Source organism: Lagopus leucura, unplaced genomic scaffold, assembly GCF_019238085.1.
Source record: "Lagopus leucura isolate 7727_CA_CO unplaced genomic scaffold, USGS_WTPT01 Super-Scaffold_100064, whole genome shotgun sequence".
NCBI classification, from domain to species: Eukaryota; Metazoa; Chordata; class Aves; order Galliformes; family Phasianidae; genus Lagopus; species Lagopus leucura.
Window position 1 is genome coordinate 470,542 of NW_024962308.1, and position 21,686 is coordinate 492,227.

Genomic DNA, 21,686 nt, shown 5'->3' on the forward strand with positions numbered 1-21,686 from the left:
ATATTGGTTCAAAGGGCAGATTGGAGGGTGGATAAAGAATTGCTTGGAAGGTCATAGCCGGAGAATCGTGGTCAATGGCTCTATGTCCAGGAGGCCGATGACAGCTGGTTCTGTCCTGGTTCCAGGGCTCTTCAAGATTTTTATCAAATACACAAACAATGGGATTGAGTGCACCCTCAGCAATTTGCTGTAAACAAGTTGAGTGGGGCAGTTCACACAATAAGACCAGCAAGAAAACCGGGACTGTACCTCACTCACAGCTTCTCTGGGTGCAGGAAGCAGCAGCCAGGCAGTAAGCCTGGGAGCACGCAGTGGAAGAGGGCACCGTGCTACTGAACTTGCTGTATGCATCATCTCTCACTTTAAGAGAGTTGCTACAGAAGTTGAATGTCTCAATCAAGGTTTGTGGTAAAATCTCATTCACTTTCAAAGGAACTGACCTTGACAATCACAAAAGGAACTGGCAACTATTGTCTTTAATAACCATGTCAAGCAAGTGCTTTCCTGCACCACCCTGTTTTGCACGCAGAGCACAGCAGATCAGACCGCTGATCCATGTCAATTTTCTTTTCCCCTCAATACCACTTTCCATTAAGAGAAGGCAGCTGAAGAACTGGCCCCCAGGTCAGCTTCCAACCCGAGTCTCCAGCAGCTCAGAACCAAGAGTCCTTGCACACGCTCCAGCTGCTTGCCTTCCCATGTCTTCCCCTGCTACCTGACTTCCAGGACAGATGTGTTGTCCCTCTGAAGCAAAGACCCATCTGGTGAGGAGAGCTGTGCTTGTAATGCATCTTATGCAGCACATAAGTGGGACAAGCCCTCTTTTCTCACCTCACATAATAACTCAGCTACAAGAGGTAACGTTCTACTTGTTACTGCAGTTACTCATTTGTTGCTGTTCGGTCCAACCCTATTTCTGGTCACTGTTTCAGCACTTGGTCTGGTTCCCCGCAGCCATTTGGAGTGTCTGTCTCCTCCACATCATCAGCTCAGCCCACAGAGAAATGCAGCTGTGTAACATTTAGCAGTACCCATCTCCACAATAGAACAAAAACACCAGAAACAACAACGTTCTCCCTGCAAAGCTGCGGACATATATTGACATATATTTCTGACCATCTCCATCCTCACTCAGTTCCATGTGCAAAGACGTGATTGTATTTGGTTTGGTGAAGACACTGCAGCAACAGAAGGCTTCCTGGCTTCTGCTGGAATGAGACCAACGTGCCTTAAGAGCAGCTCTAAGCTCCTCTCACAGATGATGTAAGGCCATCAGGGGATGACAGCAGATTGAAACCAGACCTGTCGCATCTCACTGTGCTGCTCATCAGTATTCACCTCCACCTCTGCCCATCACTGGAAGCACTGGTCAATGTATAGGACCCCAAACATCCTCCTTCACCCACCATTTAAACAGGAGCCAACAGCAGCTGCAAGTGTCTTAGACCATTCGAGTTACAACCTACCATACATCCTTACAGTACAAATTGCTACATGGCAAAGCGTAAGGCAGATACGTCAGACTCGTCCAGTTCACAATGGGGAGCAGTGTAATGATGGCACACCCAATAGCCCATTCTTCTGAAAGAGAACCACTCTGGTCCCCCTCCCCCACAGTGCATCATGCAAGTTCAGAGATGGCATTGCTTTGAGGGAGGGAGCTCTTGGATGCAATTCGCCTCAGAGAACTTGCTCAGAGCTCGACGAGGAAATGTCCAATAGCCTCCACGCAGCATAGGGGTTGAGCTCATCCTGGTCTCTGCAAAGTGCCCACACATACAGCATCCGCAGAACCCTGTCCTGGAAGGAAAATCCTTGTTAGAGCTTGCATTACAGTCACAGAGCCCCGAGCTCAGTGCTTGTTGCAGAGATGCTCCATACTCCCTCCAGAGAACATTGTAATTTTTCTCTCCAGGTTCTAAGCCCCAAAATCACATGTAAGTTTAGCTCCTGTAACGTTTGCTAAATCACAGAACAATCAGGAACCTGTAAACTTTTGATTTCCGAAAGCACAATTAGGATTTCCTAATATCTGTGCCTACAAATGTTAACTGACACCCCTGCCAACTTCACAGAATCACAGGGTTGGAAAAGACCTACAAGATCATTTCATCCAACCATCCTCCCATCACCACTGCTACCACAAGCACTAAACCAGATCTTATAGCTCCTCATCCTGATACCTCCTGAACACGGCCAGGGACGGCGACTTCAAAAATATCTGACTTGCTGATGAACATAAATTTTTGGTTTCAATCTGGTTTGACTGCCAGGCTCTACTGTTTGTGATACTCAATTAAGTTGAAGGCTCTTGCCCACAGCTACATCCCTACCTTTCCCACAGCAGTCTGTGAGCTGCAGCCTCTCCCCATCAGGCAGTGGAGCTGAAGGGCTAAAGCACAGTGCTATGGGGAGCAGCTGAGGGAATGGGATGGGGCACTCTGAAGAAGAGGAGGCTCAGGGCAGAACCTATGGCTCCCTGCAACTGCCTGAAAGGAGGCGGTGGTCAGGTGGAGCTCAGCCTCTTCTCCAGGGAACAGCATAAGGATGAGACGGAATGGCCTCAAGTTGCACCAGGGGAAGCTCAGGTTGGACATTAGGAACAATTTATTCCCCAGAAGAGTGGTCAGGTGCTGGAATGGGCTGCCCAGGGAGTGGGGGGGTCACTGTCCCTGGTGGTGTTCAAGGAACATGTAGATGTGGCACTGAGAGACATGGTTCAGTGGGCAGCATTGGTGGTAGGTGGATGGTTGGACTGGATGATCTCGAGGGTCTTTTCCTCGAGGGTCCCTAGTGATTCCATGACCTGCATGGAAGTCAGGTACATCACCAGCCAGCAGAGAGAGAAGTTATTCTTAAACCTTCTTATCACTGGCTATAAGCACTTGATTTTATAAGTTCATTTTCAGGAAAGAAAAAGAACAGAGAAATCTTACAAAATATATACACACAAAATACACATAACCAAATACATAAATCACTGGGAAAAAAAACAACCATAAAAACCACAAACCACCACACCTGTCTGCCTTATCTCCAGGGATTCACAGTAGAGTGGATCTGAGAACATTTGTGGTGGACGAGATGCATACTGAACACACACCAACCACCAAGAAGCAAATGTTCCCTCCAGATAACGAAGCAGCACTGGGGGAACATCCTGCACTCAGTTCCCAGCTGTGAGCTTAACTATTACATTTCTGACTGAATGTATCAGTCTTTATAGGTCGCAAGGTACAGGTACGTAAATGTGACGACGGGAAGTTTCTGTATTGCAGCAGGTGTTAGAAATATCCTACACTGAAAGACATTTTCCTCTTGTTCAGTGTCTCAGCAGCTTCACTTGCTTTGGTTACGCTTGGAAGTGTTGAAAGTGACATCAATTTGAGTAGCATAGATGATGGGGGTGTGTAAGAAGGAATGCAGAGGAGACAAGAAACGAAGAACAACAGAACTTTTGCCTGCTTAAGAAAGTGATTGAAGGTTAATGTACTTCTAGAGACCACCATCAATCTGGTTTTCATCCTACTTTACCTATTTTCCTTTTTTGCTATTCTTTTATTTAAGCTGTTCTCATTCATCTCCTTTTCCTTGTAAAAATTAGAAGAAATAAAATCCTGCCTATTCATAGAGACTACTGCCCATGAAGACAGTCAAAATGTGATGCACAAGAGAAAAAGTGAAAGAAACAGAACTCGTGTCGGGCACTGCACAGCTCAGTAAGGAAAGGTCAGAGATTTCCTGGGACTCAGACTCACCTGGACTTGCAGAATACCCAATCTTTCGTGAATCTGTCCAATTCCAATTACCTTAATTAATATACTTGTAACTTTCCCCGCTCCATTATGCTACATGACGTCTGCCTCCCATTTCAAATCCTCTGCCTTCGTTCAAAAGCAGTGTTGCCAAACCACACAATTTCCTTATTTTCAGCCTTCATGGCAATGAGTTCCTCACAGCCCTTTGTATCTTTACTCAACCACCCCGTCAGAGGTTCCCAATAGACAAACGGCTGATGCACAGTACTCAGCACAACTGGATATGGGACAGTTTCAGCGAACAGAGCTCTGTGAGGCACTCTGTGCCAATGTAGTGAGGCAAGAGCTGAAAAGAAGTTCCTACTTCCAACTGGCTCCAGTGACGTTCCCAGTTTCCTAACAAACGGCTTCAATGACTCCAGCCTGACCTCCAAGCATCTTCGTGCTCTGTTCTTAAACTGCCCTCTATGAAAGGAAAGGGAGGAAAAAAATAACAGGCTTGGGGGGAATCTGTGAGGAAGCTTTAATCCACAGGAGAACAGTTCAGTTCTGTCCCACAGAGTGCCAAGGCAGTGGAACCCACACACAGCCCCTCTGCAGGCTGGGAATTTGCTGGCCAGGCACAGCAGCAACCGGAAGAGAAAGGGCTGCTCCTAACTCCAGCTCCTCTCCTCACTGTGAATTAAAGATTATCTACAACTCTGTGTTCCTTCCAGATGTTTGTAGATTCTCCTCATACAAGATAATGTTCAGCTAATGGCCTGTAGCACTTCAAGAGTGTGACAGGGATAAATAGCTCACACTGAGCTGAACGGGATTTCACAGCCAGCACATCTTCTGCCAGCCAATTTAAATTCAAGTTATTGCAGCCTTGTCTACAAGGCATGTCTGATTGAGAACCTACAGGCCCCAAAAGCCACAGCAACAAGCAGCCAGACTCACAGAACTGAGACTCACTGAGCACAGACTCACTGAGCTGTATCCAGGCTGCCCACCTGAAGAAGCTAACACTGATTAAGGAAAACATACAGAGCACAGTTAATGAGTTTTACGAGGTTTCTATCAGTTAACGTCTTCTCCCAGCTCTTTAACATATACATCACCCATCTGTGGTAAGACTGCAGAGAAATACAAGCAGGGCAGCCTGCAAGGATGATTCCACCTGCCACAGCTTGCTCATTCCCTTCAGGTTTTCATTCATTTTCTCATCTGTCCATCACTACCAAGAGTATTTTAATTTTAGTCCAGTATTTCTAATGGCCTAGCAAACAGAGAAACTCACTCCCTCACCCAACTACATGACAGTGACTTCATTGTGGGTGATAACAGTTGATTATATGGGCAGCTGTTTTCACCTGTGAAGATCCAGATGATTTTGCTGAACTGACTGAATTACTGAACTACAGTTCTTCTATGTGAGCAGCTGCAGACAAGCTCATGCTTGCTCTGTAGTCCTTCAAGATGAAAGAATGAGACCCAGCTTTGGTCCAAAAGCCAGAGTCATGACTGTAAAGCACAAAAGCAAGCTGATAACTCAGATGTATGTATGCTAATTTGGATGCATGAAGCCATTTCAACTCCACTGCTTGCAAAACAGAGCTTGTCTGTTCTTCCCAGGTGCAGAGAGCATGCAAAACAAAGACACTGTATTTGATTTATTGTGGTACAAAAAGTTACTCTTGCTCAACCCATTTTCTCAGTCACTTGTGTTGAAATCAGCTGTTTCATACCCCAGCTCTGTGTCATCCGGAGATCTGCAAAACTCTGGTGGACAAGACACTGCAACCCTACAGAACCCAGCTTTCCTGTCTATGGTGGGGGGACCACCATTACAACAGAATTCATAAAATAGCCATGTGCTTAGCTGCACTGGCAAGCACACAAGCATTCTAAACCACAGCAACAGATCGTATCACAATCACTGACTGTTAAATGTTCCAGTGGAGATGCTGGTGTAACAACAACACCAGAGAAAAGTTCTCAAAAATACTCAGTAAAACCTTTAGAATAGGACAGAGAATGCAGTGTGAGTGGATTACAATGTATGTGGGTAAGCAAAGCTGAAATACACCACATACTGCTATAGGGAGCTGCTACAAACTCAATCCATGGCTGAGATGGCTACAGAGGGACCTGGGGCACATTCAGGAGGTGAGCATCACTTACCGGGTCACCTTCTACCACTTCCCCTTTCTGGTTCTTAATTACCATCACGATCTGAGCTTGAAAAGTGATGATTAATACTGGTCCTTGCTCCATCATTTTTCCCATGGCCAGCTGCAATTAAAGAAAACTCTATTAGAAAATGGAGTGTTTTTGCAGATTAATGTAGAGGCACCAAGTATTTAGCACAACTACACAGCCAAACAATCCCACCATCTCCCAGCACCAAACCCAAACCAAACTCTTCATCAAGTTGTACCTTCTCTGCTCACACGTTACCAGTCCTCCTGCAGAGCATTCTCCCAGCATCTTGCTCTACAGGGAGGTGCCAGCCTTCCTGGTAGTCAATGACAGAACACACTTCTGCAATGCTCTTTTGCTTAATGAGAGGGAATCAATTCTCAAGCACTGCAGTAACTGACACCATTCCAGTAAGGACTGGATTCCTGGAACCTGCCCAAGTCATCCTGCAATGCAAAGAGCAGTTCAAGAACGATGAGACTAGATGTGTACAAGACCAGGGGGCCCCTTGATGTGCATCCCAGGGTCTGCAAGGAACTGGCTAATGTGGTTGTCAAGCTGCTCTGCATCACATTTGAAAAGTTGTGGCTGCCTAGTTAAGTCTCAGTGACTGGAGAAAGGGAAACATCTCTTCCATTTATAAGAAAAGGAGAAAGGAAGATCAGGGAAACTACAGGCCACTGTGTCTCACCTCTGTGCCTGGGAAGATCATGGAGCAAATCCTCCTGGAAGAGATGTTAATGCACATGCAAGACGAGCAGATGATCCAAAACAGCCAGCATGGCTTCACCAAGGACAGATCATGCTTGACCCATCTGGTGGCCTTCAATGATGGAGTGACAACTTCAGCAGGCAAAAGAAAGGCAAGTGATGTCATCTACCTAGACTTGTGTAAGGCCTCTGACATGGTCCCACACAACATCCTCATCTATAAATTGGAGAGAGATGGGTTTGAAGGCTGAACAATTGGGTGGAAAAAGAACTGGTAGGAAAGTTGCAACCAAATTGCTGTCAACAGCTCTATGTCCAGGTAGGGGACTGTCACAAGTGGTGTCCTGTGATCAGAGCTCCTCAACATCTTTATCAATACACACACTGGGACTGAGCGCACCCTCAACAAGTTTGCTGATGACACCAAGCTGAGTGGTGCAGCTGATACAACAGAAGGAAGGAATGGAAAACCCTGAAAGTGGGATGATGTGAACTTCAACAATGATTCAGCAATCCAAGTGCAAGGTGCTGCACCTGGGTCAGGGCAATCCCAGATGTGTGTGTGCACAGACTGGGAGAACTCATCGAGAGCAGTGCTGCACAGAAGGACCCGAGTGTCCTGGTGGATGAAAAGCCAGACATGAGCCAGCAGTGTGTGCCTGCAGCCTGGACGACCAACAGCATCCTGGGCTGCATCAACAGAGGGATGGCAGTGGGCAGGGAGTTGACTGAACCCCTCTGCTGTGCCCTTATGAGGCCCCACCAGCAGTACTGTGCCCAGGCCTGGGGCCCTAGCACAGAAGGATGTAGGGAGTGGGGCCAGAGGAGACAACAAAGATGCTCAGAGGGCCAGAGCACATCAGCTATGAGAACAGGCCAAAGGAGCTGAGGGTGCTCACCCTGGAGAGTGGAAGGCTATGGGGAGACCTGACTGCAGCCTTACAGTACTCGTGGGGAGCTTATAAGCAGAAGAGACTTTTTACACAGTCTGATAGTGGTGGGCGAGGGGGAATGGCTTTAAACTACAAGAGGAGAGATTTAGATTAAGTATTAGGAAGAAACTCTACTCAAGGAGCGGTGAGGCACAGGTTGCCCAGAGAAGTGAACCCATCTCTGGAGGTCATGGATGGAGCCCTGGGCAGTGATCTGCTGGGGGGCAGCCAGTCCACAGCAGGAGGGTTAGGACCAGATGGTCTTCAAGGTCCCTTTCCAACCCAAGACACCTTATGATAATGCCTTCTAGCCAAGCATCTAAAATTCAAGTCCTTAAGCATGGAACATGAGTGCATACATTGATATTTTAAAGGCTTAATTTTAATTTCAGTGCTGCAAATTTTGCAGAATGTGAACTCCTTCAAATCTTTTACATGCTGATTTTCAAGCTCAGTCAACCCTTTTTCTGGATGAGATCTCTCAGCACAATACCATAAATCTTTTCTAAGGAAATGCATTTAAAAATTTAAACAATCATCTCCCTTTTATGTCCCTTTCTTGCAACACAGAGAGTGTAATATGAATTGCACTGATCATACCTTATGTCAGTCATTTTTCAGCCAGGATAATGTAGTTTTCTCAAGAAACTTTATGCAAAAATAGGCATCCAAGACATATTTATAACAAAATGTCTTTCCAGACACCACTCAGAATTTATGCAGAGCTTTATACTAATGAGCAGCTACCCTACCTACTGTATGGGAACTGCTGAATCATAGCCTGAACCTCTGATTGACCACCTGAGCAGCGCGTCAGCCACGGGAGCACAGATGAAGGCAATTCAGTGGTGCTGCAGGAAGGGCTGGAGCCTGGCTGCACCTCTCCTAGAGCCATTTAAGAGCTGACTGACAAGGGGGAAGGATTTCTTCTGGAGATCCCTCCTTTGGAGTTTTGCACCGAGCCCAGGATGCAGGTAAGCATTCTATCTACTCTCTTTTGCATAATAACCTGCTTAGCCAAACTCTCTGGTACATTCCATAATTATAACATGTGTGCATTCATTGATTTTACACCTACCTACACCAAAAAGGTTACTCAGCTTGTAAGGAAACCAAGCCACCTAGATTCTAATAACAGAAAAAAACTTCAGATTTAAATCAGATGCTCAGGAAAAAGGCCATCACGTTTGTTACTCCCAAAGCTTTGATTCTGTTAGAACATGTTATTCATTGCTGGATATTCAGGAGAATTGTCCATGCCACAAGTTTTCCTGCTCATCTGGCACGTGCTTGTAGATACTGCCCAGAGTTGCATGATTTCCTCTGAACCAGACAGATGAGAGATAATATCAGGCACCAGCAGTCCTGAGAAGCTTTCTGTCTGTTAATGGGTTGATTATTTTCTTGCTCCCTGAGCGATCATCAGGCAAGTCAGCTCCCATTGCTCTTTCACAGGGCTACAGAAGGTGAACTTCTCAATCTTTTGTTGTAAGGCATCTCCTCAGATGTTTCTGGAACTCTCATGCCTGTTTCAAAGGGTGAATGTACAACGGCCCCATTCTTTTCCTCCACTCACTCACATCCTTTGAGGCAGAGATTGTTACAGGACATAAAAGATCTCATAATCTGATAAAAAGTGGGAATTTCTTTTTGAGACGCCTTTGTCATCAAACAAAAGAAAGAAACCAGCAGTACTGTGACAGACAACACCAAAGGCCTCATTAAACGAAGGCAGTACAGCAGACTGGCTGCTAAGTACAACAGTAACACTTCAGACTCCAGAGTAAAGAGGACTACAGACAGCACAACCACTGTGCAGGCAGTCTGTTATAATGCATGATGACTGTTTCGCCACAGTGCTCAGCTGCCAACACAGCTCCTGGGGCAGCAGCACCATTACCTCCCACACAACCACACAGAGCAGCACTCAGGTCTCTGATATCTGCTCCTGCACTGCACAGCCTGGAGTCACAAAAGCACCACATGTTGTTATCCCAAAAAACCATCAACAAAGCCCTTCATAGACAGCACCTCAGTTTTTGCAGGTGGTTCAGACCAAGATGCCCTGGCACAGAGGCAAACCACGATGCTGCAACTTAGGCTTGATCACGCAATAAAAAATTCCTTCCCCAAACCTGTCCCATGTCTCTCTTCCTGCAACAATGATTGGTTCCTCCCTTATCAAACATGGTAAGTAGACCAGCATGAAGTAAAATAGAGCAAAGAAGAAAACCCCTGAAATCGTGAGTTTCTGATTCATCCCCAAGGTGAAATACAGAAATACACTCACATCAATGTTGTCTACGTCGAGAATCCTGGAGTGGAACTGGAGACCCATGGCTTTGGCTTGCTGGATTGGATGAGCAAGCTGACTGTAAGTCTAAATGAAGCAACAAACTTGTGTTACATGTTTGAATTTGCTCTGTCAAAGAAAAAGGAATTTTCTGCTTAGAGAGAACCATCAGAAAATATGACAATACAAGTCTTTTTTTTTTTTTTTTTTTTTTTTGCAAATATACTGAACAAGTATGTCTTGCTATATACCCTGCAGACTACCTCAAATGCTCTGTGCTTCACATAACGAAATTCTTCCTAAGAATCCCATCTCCCCTGGCCAGAACAAGAGGTCATTGGTTACAAGAGAATACACAGACTGAGTGCACCTGATAGCCAGGGCATTTGCAGCTCTGATTTGACAGCAGACAGGGAGAAACAGTTTGGGAACAAAGCTGTTTTCCTCACACCCAGCCAGACCCTGCAGGCAGACCAGCTCCTCCTGGCTGCTTTCAGGCACATATGCTTCGTTATTTATGCCTCAAGAACTGTTGTTGGGATTTAAATTTCAGCATTCTCACAGCATTCTTGGCAGCTACCAAGCAAACAGGAGGAGTCCCTACCACGACTCCCCCAACGCTGATCTTTTAACCTTCAACACAAGCATTCAAATGTAAATACCTGACAGAAGAATACTGAGAAAGTCACCAGAGTAAAGCTGGAATGACAGAACAGGGATTCTGGGGACAGCAGGCACAGGCAGCTTTGTTGCTTTACTTGCCTTCCTGCTTTGTACTCTAACATGTTAGTGACCAGCATCACCAACTTAACACTTTCAGCAGGGCTCTGTTCACAGAGCCTCCATCTTCTGCATTCTCGTTTCTAAAACTCTCATTTACCTCCTGGTCGTTTTTATGGATGAGTCTTATGACCTTCATTTCTGGCTATCACTAGAAGGGTTTGTATGCTTTTTAGACCACAGTGAATCTATTACTTCCCACTAGAAATCTGAATGGAATTCTATGGTATGATCTCAAAAGTGGCTTGGAATGTTAAGGTGGTCTGAAAATAAGGGGGATTCTTTAATAACTTACTCTCGTATTGTGCAACATGGCTGCAAAGATGTTAGCAGCTAACAACTTCAAAAGATTTAAATGCAGGAATTAAAACAACACCAACCAACCCAGCCTTTTCAGTGTGTGAACTTGCAACCCCCTGGTGGTGGCTGTGACTAGGAAGCAGCTACATTACTTTAGAGCACAGGTCCGCATTGCCTATAGCAGAACTATTTTGGGACAGAGAGGGAGAGAACAAATGTCCTTTCACATTTAAATGCTGTTTTCAGGTAAAGATCTGCTTTCATAAAGTTAAAAGGACAACAATACAATCGCTGAATAACAACCAATTCATTTCTCCAAGAAGTGCATCCAATGATCAAAACCTATACCAGAAGAAAAGCAAATTCACCATCTCACCAATAAATTCCATTTTTTGCAGTCAGGTATTCAGGCTGCATGTTACCTAAGCTGCAATTTCAGAAAACCTTGAGCCTGCAAAGACTGCTGGGGTACCACAGTGGAGTTTTGTTTGTAGAACAGTTCCAGGGACGATCTGACTGCCACCAGAAAATCATCACCTTTCGGGGTCAGCTCAAACATCTCTTATCAGCCCCTATCTCTGACCAGTGCCAGGACAAGAGAGACACTGTCTTTCCTGTCATTCCTCCATAGCTTCAAGCTCCAGTGGCTCCTTAAAAGCTGAAGTAAGTTAAGAGGGCTTTGCGTGTTCACCTGGTTTTGCACAAAGCCTCCCCAGAACAGCTCAGAGTCAAGGCACCCCAGCAGCCCCAGGAAAACCAGGCAGTTGTGCCCATGTTAAATAAAATTGGAAGCATGTGAATTGGTGCTGCAGAAGCACTAAATTGACTGAAGCTAAGCACTAATTTGATTAAACTCCACAAAATCCCACAATCTGAGATCTTGAAAGACTCCTCAGTTCCTGGAGACTTCTGAATTCCAGGGCCTTAATTGCTCTGAAGTCACCACCAGTACAGAACAATGCACCAAACCTCAAAGGCTCTACTGAAGTCCAATCTAATCATGCAAGGCTTTGAAGGACTGAAGATAGTTAGACTCATTTGGGATTGGCTCTCAATTCTACCTCTCTAAACTGTTGTCAGCAACTGCAAAACTGCGAGACCCCCCCGCGGGGTCTGATGTGTTAAGCTCCCTCCCTGCTCTAATGATTGATGTGTGATGTGCGCCCTTGGGGGCGTAGACAAAGTAATTAGGCTATATAAGGTAGTGTATACGGGTAATAAACGCCATTTGCTGCTCATCATATTGGTGTCGCCTCAGTAATTGGCCAAGCTGCGGTCTCCCGGGAAATCGGAACGGGCGCGTGCTGCAACACTAAACAGCATTCCTCTCACATCCATTCTACTCCAGAAGTCCACAGTGCATACTTGACTGCATTAGAGCTTTACAGCATGAACAAATTTAATGGGGGAGCAGAGGCAAAGTGGGTAAGCAGCACCACAGTCATAATGGCCACACAGCTTGCAAAGAAAGCACAGCACACCTACTCAGAAGTGAGAATCACAACCTTTTTAGGCATTTTTAGTACTCCTAGTACTCTACTTACCGCCTCATAGCACCAATCTTTGAGGATATCAAGCTCTCCAGATATCATAGCCTAAAACAGAAAAATAAAAAATCAGTAAGATATGAGCATTTAAAAATATATGCTATATCAAAGAATTGGAGTATCAGCAGTTTCAGTAGCAAACTGCCTGAAGTCCTACATCCTGAATCAAGAAAAGAGCAAGAATTAACAAAGAGGAGCAGCAATAAGATCTTCTGTAAACACATACGAAGGCAGATGTCATAAATCTTCAGATAATATCCTAATCCACTGCCAGAACACGCACTACCCAGAAATCCTGGGAGGTCTTATTTCAGTGCAGACGTTACAGTTGCAGCCATCTCTCTGATACATGCACAGTCAGTCACCACAAAGACAGCAGTGGCAAAAACAAACACGCATCAGTTTCATTGTCTGTATCTCTAAGCATTGCTTTTGCTGCTTGTTTTCAGTTCATCTCACACTGCTACCTCGCAACCAGAGGATCAGAGGTATGTGATGTGTTTACTGGCATGCACCAGTTTGACATACATTCTTTCAACATCACTGCACTGCAAGATGAACAACAATAACTGCTTTTGTTTAGCCAATCTCATACAAATCTCTCCAGGCAATTCCTGTTGTACCTCTTTGAATGTATCCCATTCTATCCCCACCTTACCTCCAAGACGTTGGGGATTATATCACGCTCGCATTGCTTTAAGAAACGATCTTTATCAAAGGATGGATCCACTTTGAGTATCTCTGTCAAAACCTCTGACATTTCCGTCTTCGAGAACAATCCACCTGACAAAACAATTCAGCAAGACTGGTAGAATGACAACTGCTACCAGAAACCAAGAGAAAAGATGGGTCTTGGGCTTTAGAAAGAGGGAAGGAAGAGTCACCTTGAAACAGACCAAGTTAGGCTTGACATTTACCCCACATACTGCCAACAGCAGGTTGCTGCACTGAATGACTGAATAACAATAAATGCAAAATACTAAAAAGCTTGAGACTCCTTTGCAAAGGTTAGTATTACATGTAGGACATCACTAACAGCAAGAGCCAGAAGGTGGACATGCAGTTTCATAGCAATGATGACACATTACCTATCAAGTCAGTGACTTTGTCTGTGACAGCTCTGGAAGCTCGAATGAATGCATTATCACTTTCGTCATATTTCATTTTCATTTCAAAGAACCCTGAAACAAGAAGAGATGTTAGCATAGAGTCCTTCCACCGAGTCCCTGAACAAGGAAGGACAAGCAGTGTGTTGCAGGTTAAACATGCTACTTCTCCTTCTTGATTAACAAGCTCCAGTTTCAAAAGCTAGTTTTCTCCTCACCTTTACAGTTGTCACTAACTACGGGGTTGGCTCCTTTCACACGAACATTATCACAGTTGGAAGGGACCCAAGGGATCCCCCAGTCCAGCTCCCAGCCCCACACAGCACCACCCAAATCCTTTGGCTGAGGGTGGTGTCCCTCAGGGCTGTGTCCTTTGCCCTAGGAAGGTGCTCTATGCCCACCACCCCCTGGGCCAAAGCCTTTCCCTCACACCCTGGTTCTCCCCCAGCACAGCTCTGTGCCATTCCCTGCTGCTGTCCACACAGAGCAGAGCTCAGCACTGCCCGCTGCTCCCTGCAAGGAGCTGCAGCACCATGGGGCTCCACTCAGCCCCCTCTCCTCACCTGTGGATGCACCCACTTGTGCTGAAGCTGCTGGCAGAAATGACTGCCAAATCAATCTCCATCATCTGTGCAAGGTCATGGAGAACGGGAGAGGTGATTGAAGACTGGAGGAAAGCCCAAATCACACCAATCTTCAAAAAGGACAAGAAGGACCCGGGGAACTACAGGCCAGCCAGCCTCACCTCCATCCCTGGGGACAGTGATGGAACAACTTGCTTGGGATGCCATCTCCAAGCAAGCGGAAGAGAAAATATATATATAAGAAATAGTCAACATGAATTCAGCAGGAGGAAATCATGTCTGACCAACCTGGTAGCCTTCTGTAATGCCATGACAAGCTGGGTAGATGAGGGAAGAGCAGAGGATGCAGTCTACCTGGACTTCAACAAGGCTTTTGACAACATCTCCTACAACATCCATGTAACAAAGCTTAGGAAGTGGGGGAAAGATGAATGGACATTGAGATGGACCGAGAACTGTCTGACAGGCAGAGCTCAGTGATCAGCAGGACGGTCTGACAGTCTGGTTGGAGGCTGTAACAGCTGGCATTCCCCAGGAGTCAGTGCTGGGCCAGGTCCTGTTCACTCCCAGCAAGTTTGTTAATGACACAAAGCTAAGAAGAGGAGGGGGCCAAACCAGAATGTTGTGCTGCCACTTAGTGGGACCTGGACAGGCTGACAGTTGGGCAGAGAGGAATCTGATGATGTTCAACAAGAGCAAGTGCAGACCCCTACAGTTGCGGAGGAATAACTGCATGCTCCAGTACAGGCTGAGGGCTGCCCTGCTGGAAGGGAGCTCTGGGGAGAAGGACCTGGGTGTCCTGGTGGCCAGCAGGTGACCATGAGCCAGCAGTGTGCCTTGGTGGCCAAGAAGGCCAGAGGAACCCGGGGTGCATTAAAAAGAGCGTGGCCAGCACAGCAATGGATGTGCTCCAACTTTGCCCTGGAGAGGTCACGTTTGGAATGCTGTGTCCAGTTCTGGACTCCCAACTTCAAGGAAGACTTCTGGTAATTTCTGGAAAGAGTGCAGCAAAGGGCTATAAAGATGATTATGGACCTGGAACATCTCCCATCTCATACAAGAAAACACTAAGAGATGTTTAGCCTGGAGAAGACTGAGAGGGAATCTGATCAGTGCTCATCAATATCTAAAGGGCAGGTATCAAAAGGGCAGGTGTCAAGAGGATGGAGGCTCTTGTGGTGGTGCCCAGTACAAGGGCCAACGGGCACAAACTTGAACCCAGCAAGTTCCATACAAACTTGAGGAAGAACTTCACTGTGAAGGCGGCAGGGCCCTGGCACAACCTGCCCAGAGGGGTGGTGGAGTCTCCTTCTCTGGAGATACTCAAAACCCACCTGGATGCTCTTCTGTGCAACCTGCTGTAGAGAATTTGCTCTATAGCAAGACTTGATGATCTCAAAGGTACTTCCAGCCTCTACAGTTCTGTGATTCTGTGCAGGGAGAACTGCCAAGCAAGATCTTGAAGGCAGAAAGAAGACTGAAAGTAGGAGCAGGAAGCAAACCCACTGAAACAGATGAGCACTGCAGCAGCAAAGTAGGGCAAAACAAGCCCATTATGTCCATTATCTGTCTCTGGACATAATCAAATAGACCAGAACCACACAAGACAGTTGCAAGATAACAGGTAAGTACAGAGCAGCTAGTCAATTAACAACTGGAATGTTGAAGCTTATGCTTCAAATCAAATCAAAAAGTAAAGCCAAAAACAACCTGCAGTTGTACAGGGAATACACAAAAGGAGAACACACGTTGCAGAGCTCAGTGCAGCCACATGTGCAGTGTTGCCTGATTGCTGCAGAGTACAGATATTCAGTATTCTCAGACTATTTTTTTTTAATACATAGAAATGATGCAAAGTCCCACACATTCCAGAGTCCTAAGCAGATGACAAAAGAAATCAGCTCACTGAAAACAAGACCTTTCCTCACAATAAGCTCAAGGATGAGAGTAGACCTGCCTGACCTATACCCTGTGACATGCATTTATGTGTCCTGGTCTCCTGACAGTGTCAAGGTGGATCTAGAGTTCTTCAAGCAATTGTGAAAGCTAGTTTTGGTACTTACAGTGGGTGAGACTGACCAAAGACAACGCCTGGCTGGGGGGATGGCAACTTAGGGGCCTGCGGTATTATCATACTTCCCATTCACATCACCCACAGCCACAACTATATCAATACAATGCTGTCATTAGCATTCTGTTGGGGTTGGTTGCACAAATGGCATCAGATCCCACAAGGCAAGAATCAGATCAGAGAAAATAACGTGCTACTACTTTGTCTTTGGTACACCTACTATTGAAGACCACGTTGTTGTCCTTGAAATCTTTCCACTGCTGATACCATCTGGAGTCCTTGTGCAGCACCATACCCATGGCCTCCCTAGAAGGCACAGAAGACAGGAACTTGTGAACAAATAACTTGGAGGTGAGAGAGCAAAAAGATGAATATTCTGATGAATGTCACTGAAGCACGCAATAGTACTGAGGCTGATACACAGCATAAAAAATACACAGTTTAGTGGAGGCAAGGCAGTGAAGACAGTAAAGCAGCTTAGACTTAGCCAAGTCAAATACAAGTCAACAGCAAGATGTTAGAACAGAGAAAATGTAACACGTGCAAGTCAGACAGAACATGACGTACACACTCAGAACTTCCAAATGCCCAGCTTGACTATCAGAAAATTCTGTATCATAAACTTATGGTAGAACCTTGCTCTCAGATCTACCTGCTCTGCTCATTTCAGCACTTGATTTTTAACCTGATCTGTAAGTTTAAGTCATTTCTGTGAATAATCTGATAAAGATTTGCCCCAAGTTACATGAAATACGTACTCATTAGCTTCAAATATTCGCTCCTCTTTAATCCTCTCGCCTGAGAACTCTGTTCTTTTCCGTAGACGCTCTGGACGTTTGTAAGGACCAGTCTGCCCTAAAACACTTTCATCTATTTCCTTCTTCACAGTTTCTACTCCCTGAAAGGAAAGCAATCCTATTAGGCTGATTTACTGTTCCCCCGTCTTTCCCATAAAAATTAAAAATTGCTTCTGTCAAAGGAAAAAGACAAAGATAAGAGCAGGTGTTATTGTCATCGCTCTTACTCAGAGAATCATAGAATGAATCATAGGATGGCCTGAGTTGAAAAGGACCACAATGCTCATCAGTTCCAACCCCTGCTGTGTGCAGGTCGCCACCCAGCAGCCCAGGCTGCCCAGAGCCACATCCAGCCTGGCCTGGAATGCCTGCAGGGATGGGGCATCCACAGCCTCCTTGGGCAACCTATGCCAGTGCCTCATCACCTTCTAACAAGGGTTAGAGGGTGATGACACAAATGCTTCCTTACTGATACGTATGTACAAAGACAGCAGTACCAAGGCTTTCTACTTAACAAATAAATTTTATAATTAGCACAAGTTCAGATGATCTGTGCCTGCAGCACTAGGTCCCAGAGAGAGAGGTGTACCTGAGAAATAGCTTTGAAGGCTGCTGTCTTGCCTAATTTCTCTCCTCCTTTTGTCACTGACTCTGCTGACTGCTTTGCTGTTTTTGCTGCTTCTTCCACACCTTCCTTTATCTTCCGGCCAATATCACTCTTACTTACTTCATCCAAACTCTGGAAGAGAATAAAGAAGACAATTATAACAACACAGGTGAAAGCACATTTTGTATAAGCCTAAATGCAATAGGGCTAACCAATCTAAGGTGAACACACAGTTTATATGTCACAGGAGAGATTTACTGGGACGCAGTGGCTTGGCACTGAAACTCACACAGCCAACAGCTCTGTGCAGAACAGTTCTGACTGCTCACAGTCACACACACGTTTGTAATAGCTGCTACTCATACATACAAAAACTGTTTCTCCTGACCTCAAAGAGAAGGGCCGTTGATGTTAAAACATTCCAGAGCTTTCCTTTAAAACCACCATTTACTACTTCTTAAGATACAGCAGAGGTTGAGATAGCTCTCTGCTATTCAGATCTTCCTGAAGAAACAGCAAATGCATTTCTCAATCTAACATATTCCTATGTATCACCTAGGCTGTGTTTATCAGAGCCAGCATCTAGCATACACCTAATTTTTCTCCATATTTAAAATACTATAACGAAAATTCCACAGAGATTTACTCAAGAGACAGAACTCAAGGTGTAGCAACCACTCCAAAACATCTGATGCCTGGAAGAGTTCAATACATAACAAGAAATGAAGTTATGCTCATTAAGTTTCAGTGCTTGGTCCCACCCTACAAGAGAACTTGCTTAATTGCTGAAAAGTCAATATGCATAGATACAACATCCTCCTTCGTAAGTGCTAAAGAATAAAAGAACCATATGCACCATATTCAACCTCCAAATGTGAAAGGAGCTGCTGGATGCTCTCCTACACAACATACAACAACTAAGAGATCTGTCACATGTTAATTGCTGCAGCTTTGATAGCAGCTCTATCCTTTACGATCTGCAACAGTGATAACCTTTGAAATAGCAACTACCTGGCTTCAAGAAAAACATGATGACAATTCAAATACACACAGAACCTCAGAGATGAGCTCTCTTAAAAAAAAGGTGATTCCACAGCTATGTTTTACCTCTTTAACTGTACCAGTTATTTCTTCAAGTTTCTTTTTAATTACTTCTGAGGTCTTCACTGTTTCAGATTCAATGGTTTTCTGTGAAAAAAAAAGAAAACACGATGGATGAGGGCAGAAGATACTCATTCAAAAATACCTTCATGCACAGAATATCCTATTAGCACTAATTTAGAGAAAAAAAAAAAAAAAAAGAAAAAAAAAAAACCACTAATTAGGGCTCAGGCCTAAATAGAATTAATTGATTTATCCTTCTTCCTAGCACTTTCAGCAAATGAAAAATGCATTCTTACTGAAAAAAAAATCAGAATATAGCACATTCTCAGCTGGATAAAAATCTGTCTTTGAGCAAACACTAACTGAGTAACCAACACAAGCATTTAATTACTGTGAGTAATGCCATTTAATAGCCTTCAAAGAATGCAAAAGAAGTATTTAAACAAACACTGTGAACATTAAATTTAACGTCCCCAAATTTTATCAGCTTGTCAACTGGGAATTCCAGTGAGCAGCCTGCTGGGAGCATTGCCACTAGAAAAAAAACACTCGAGGTCAACCATTCAGCTGTCAGTACTTCCAGCCAAGCAGAACTTCTCATAAAAATAGGCAGGCTAACCACTAAACAGTTCATTTGCATAAAGACTTAAATTTAACATTAAAAACAGAACTAGCTTAGCAAATAGGCAACGAAAATGTCAAAAGAATTCATGAGAAAGACTTACATATTTCCTCCTTGCTTCTCGAAGTGCATCAGACTCTTCAAGCTTTTTAGCTTCATCTCGGAACTTTTTAATACTTTCCTTCATCTCTTTGTTTTTTGCTAATTCTTGCTTGATGTTCTCCACAAAACCTGATATAAAACCTTTTCTTCCTCCTGAAGAGTAACATCTAGACTAAAAAAAATCATTACATGTTGCAGAATCCAAAAAGAAGTTCAACAAGTATCAAAGGCAGCAGAAAGATTTACTTCAGCCCAGCACTAGGTCACTTCTAAGGTACTGGATGTTCTGGCAACATAGGATACATCTAAGTACCCATTAACAGGCAGTTTGACACTAACCAGGCTTGAAACAGTCTGGTAAGCAGAGCACAACTCCTGCCTGTCACTTCAATTCAGCCTCTACAAAACTCCTTGAATTCATGAAAAGGTGAAACTTGCAGCTTGGAACTGCTGCTGCTGGGGAACACCAGTGGGAAACCAGATTCAGCCTGTAGTACAACATTCAGTCATTAGCCAACCTGGTTGATCTCTGAGACAGGCCTGCTCGCTCTGTACACACTGTGGACTGCAGGAACTGGGCATCTTCTAGGCATAAGCCACATGCCACTAATGAGACATTTCTGCAACAAAAACAAGTTCAAGTTAGCACACAATATGAGATGACAGTGGTCCTGAAGAGCCGAGAAAGGATGGCAAGCATCCTGAAAATCGACAGTCACCACTGGGAGCAGATTCAGAGTGCTGCTGAGAAATCCGATCAGGCCATGATCATGCTTGGGATCAGCCATAAAGCTTTGTTAACGTGTTTGAGTAGCGCCACAACCACCGCAACGTTTGCTTTCAAAAAATCAAAGTCGCAGCCCAAGACACGGCGATGCACGTCCCACACTGAGGCAGCCGAGGCGCTCCGCAGAACCCAGAGCCTCCGGGAGCTCAAACCAAACACAGACTAAGCAGGCTCCGTCCCCCCGCTTGGCTTTACTCGCAGCTCAGGTCGCTCTGCCGCCTCTGAGGGACGCCAGCGGTGCGGGTGAGGGAGCGGAAGGGGAGAGCAGCCCCCGAGAGCCGAAGGCCCGAGCGGTACAAGGGCTGAGAAGCGGGAGGAGGCGGCCCCGCCCCACACCGCGCCGGCCCCGAGGCTCTCCAGGCGCCCCCAGCCCCCCGCCCCGGCGGCGGCTCCCGCTGCCCCACCTCGGTCTCGCGGCACGCCCGAGACCCGCAGAACCGGCCCTGAGCGGACGCAGCGCCCGCGCCCCGCGCTCACCCGGCAGCTACCGGCCGCCGCTGCCGCCATTTTGAGAGCTGAGCGTGTGACCCTCGCGTGGCGCGAGGCAGTGACGTCACCGTCGCGGTGCAACGGACATCACTTCCGTGCGGGGAGCGCGAGCCGCTTCCGGGGGCGGAAGTGCGTCCGCTCCGCGGGACGCGAGGCGTTCGGCGGGGAGCAGCAGCGTGAGCAGTGCAACGAATGGAACCAGTGGAACCAGTGCAACCCGCCGCGAACGGACAGCAGGAGCTGCTGGAAAGGGCGGGAACTCCTTATGAGTGAGAAAGCAGATGGAAAATAGCTCAGGAATCGTGGCATTGTCCTGAAGGCATTCCTGGAGCGCGTCACCTCGAAACCTCGGGGGAAAGCGCCCAGCAGGGCCGGAGCGACGCCCCCCTCGGTCACAGGCGGGTCTCTCGATGAAGGACTTCTCTGCTTCTTGCACTGCAATTCAGGAGTAGCACAAAGCAGAGCAGGGCGCTTCCAGCACAAGACGAGTTTGATAGGCTTTAGTTTAACAGCAGCCATACGATTACACTCCAACTTGCTTTCTAATCTTTTCTGATAGGATTACAGCTTAAGTAATATCTTAGGGCAACACAAAAAGTAGCGGTCCTCACTCTTTACTTTCTCAGTATCTTTGCCTCTGAGCCAATAAAGTACAGAACGCAGCCCACAGTAACCACTATCCTGTTACTGTCCCACCTCCTGCCTCCGACTGCAGTGCGTGCAGCCCCTGCTGAAGCCCACATTAGGAAAAAATAAGCACGTGGTTTCTAAATCCACTTTCAGTTCAGGCCTCAGAATGGCACTGACACAACTGAAGGTGCAGGATGCTTTATTTTGTAAAACCAGCAATGCCACTGAAGAAAAATCAGCCCCAGTGCTCCTGCAAAGAGCGATCGTCCAGGTCTGAAGGGG

General features: G+C 45.8%; 1 protein-coding gene across 2 annotated transcripts; it reads right to left on the minus strand.

Annotated features, from left to right (window-relative positions):
• Window positions 1-1,074: 1,074 nt before the first annotated feature.
• On the minus strand, window positions 1,075-20,838 carry TIMM44 (translocase of inner mitochondrial membrane 44). 2 transcript variants are annotated; one of them, XM_042886843.1, is made up of 13 exons: window positions 20,763-20,838; window positions 20,017-20,118; window positions 19,500-19,670; window positions 18,778-18,858; window positions 17,653-17,802; window positions 17,025-17,164; window positions 16,487-16,572; window positions 13,594-13,686; window positions 13,164-13,288; window positions 12,503-12,553; window positions 9,876-9,965; window positions 5,925-6,035; window positions 1,075-1,800 (listed from the first exon to the last, which is right to left on the minus strand). In XM_042886843.1, exons 1-13 carry the CDS (start codon window positions 20,790-20,792, stop codon window positions 1,681-1,683), a joined length of 1,350 nt encoding a protein of 449 aa, XP_042742777.1. In that variant the 5' UTR covers window positions 20,793-20,838; the 3' UTR covers window positions 1,075-1,680. The 2 variants fall into 2 exon arrangements, with proteins under 2 accessions (XP_042742777.1, XP_042742776.1); XM_042886842.1 differs by lacking the exon at window positions 20,763-20,838 and adding an exon at window positions 20,218-20,321.
• Window positions 20,839-21,686: the final 848 nt, after the last annotated feature.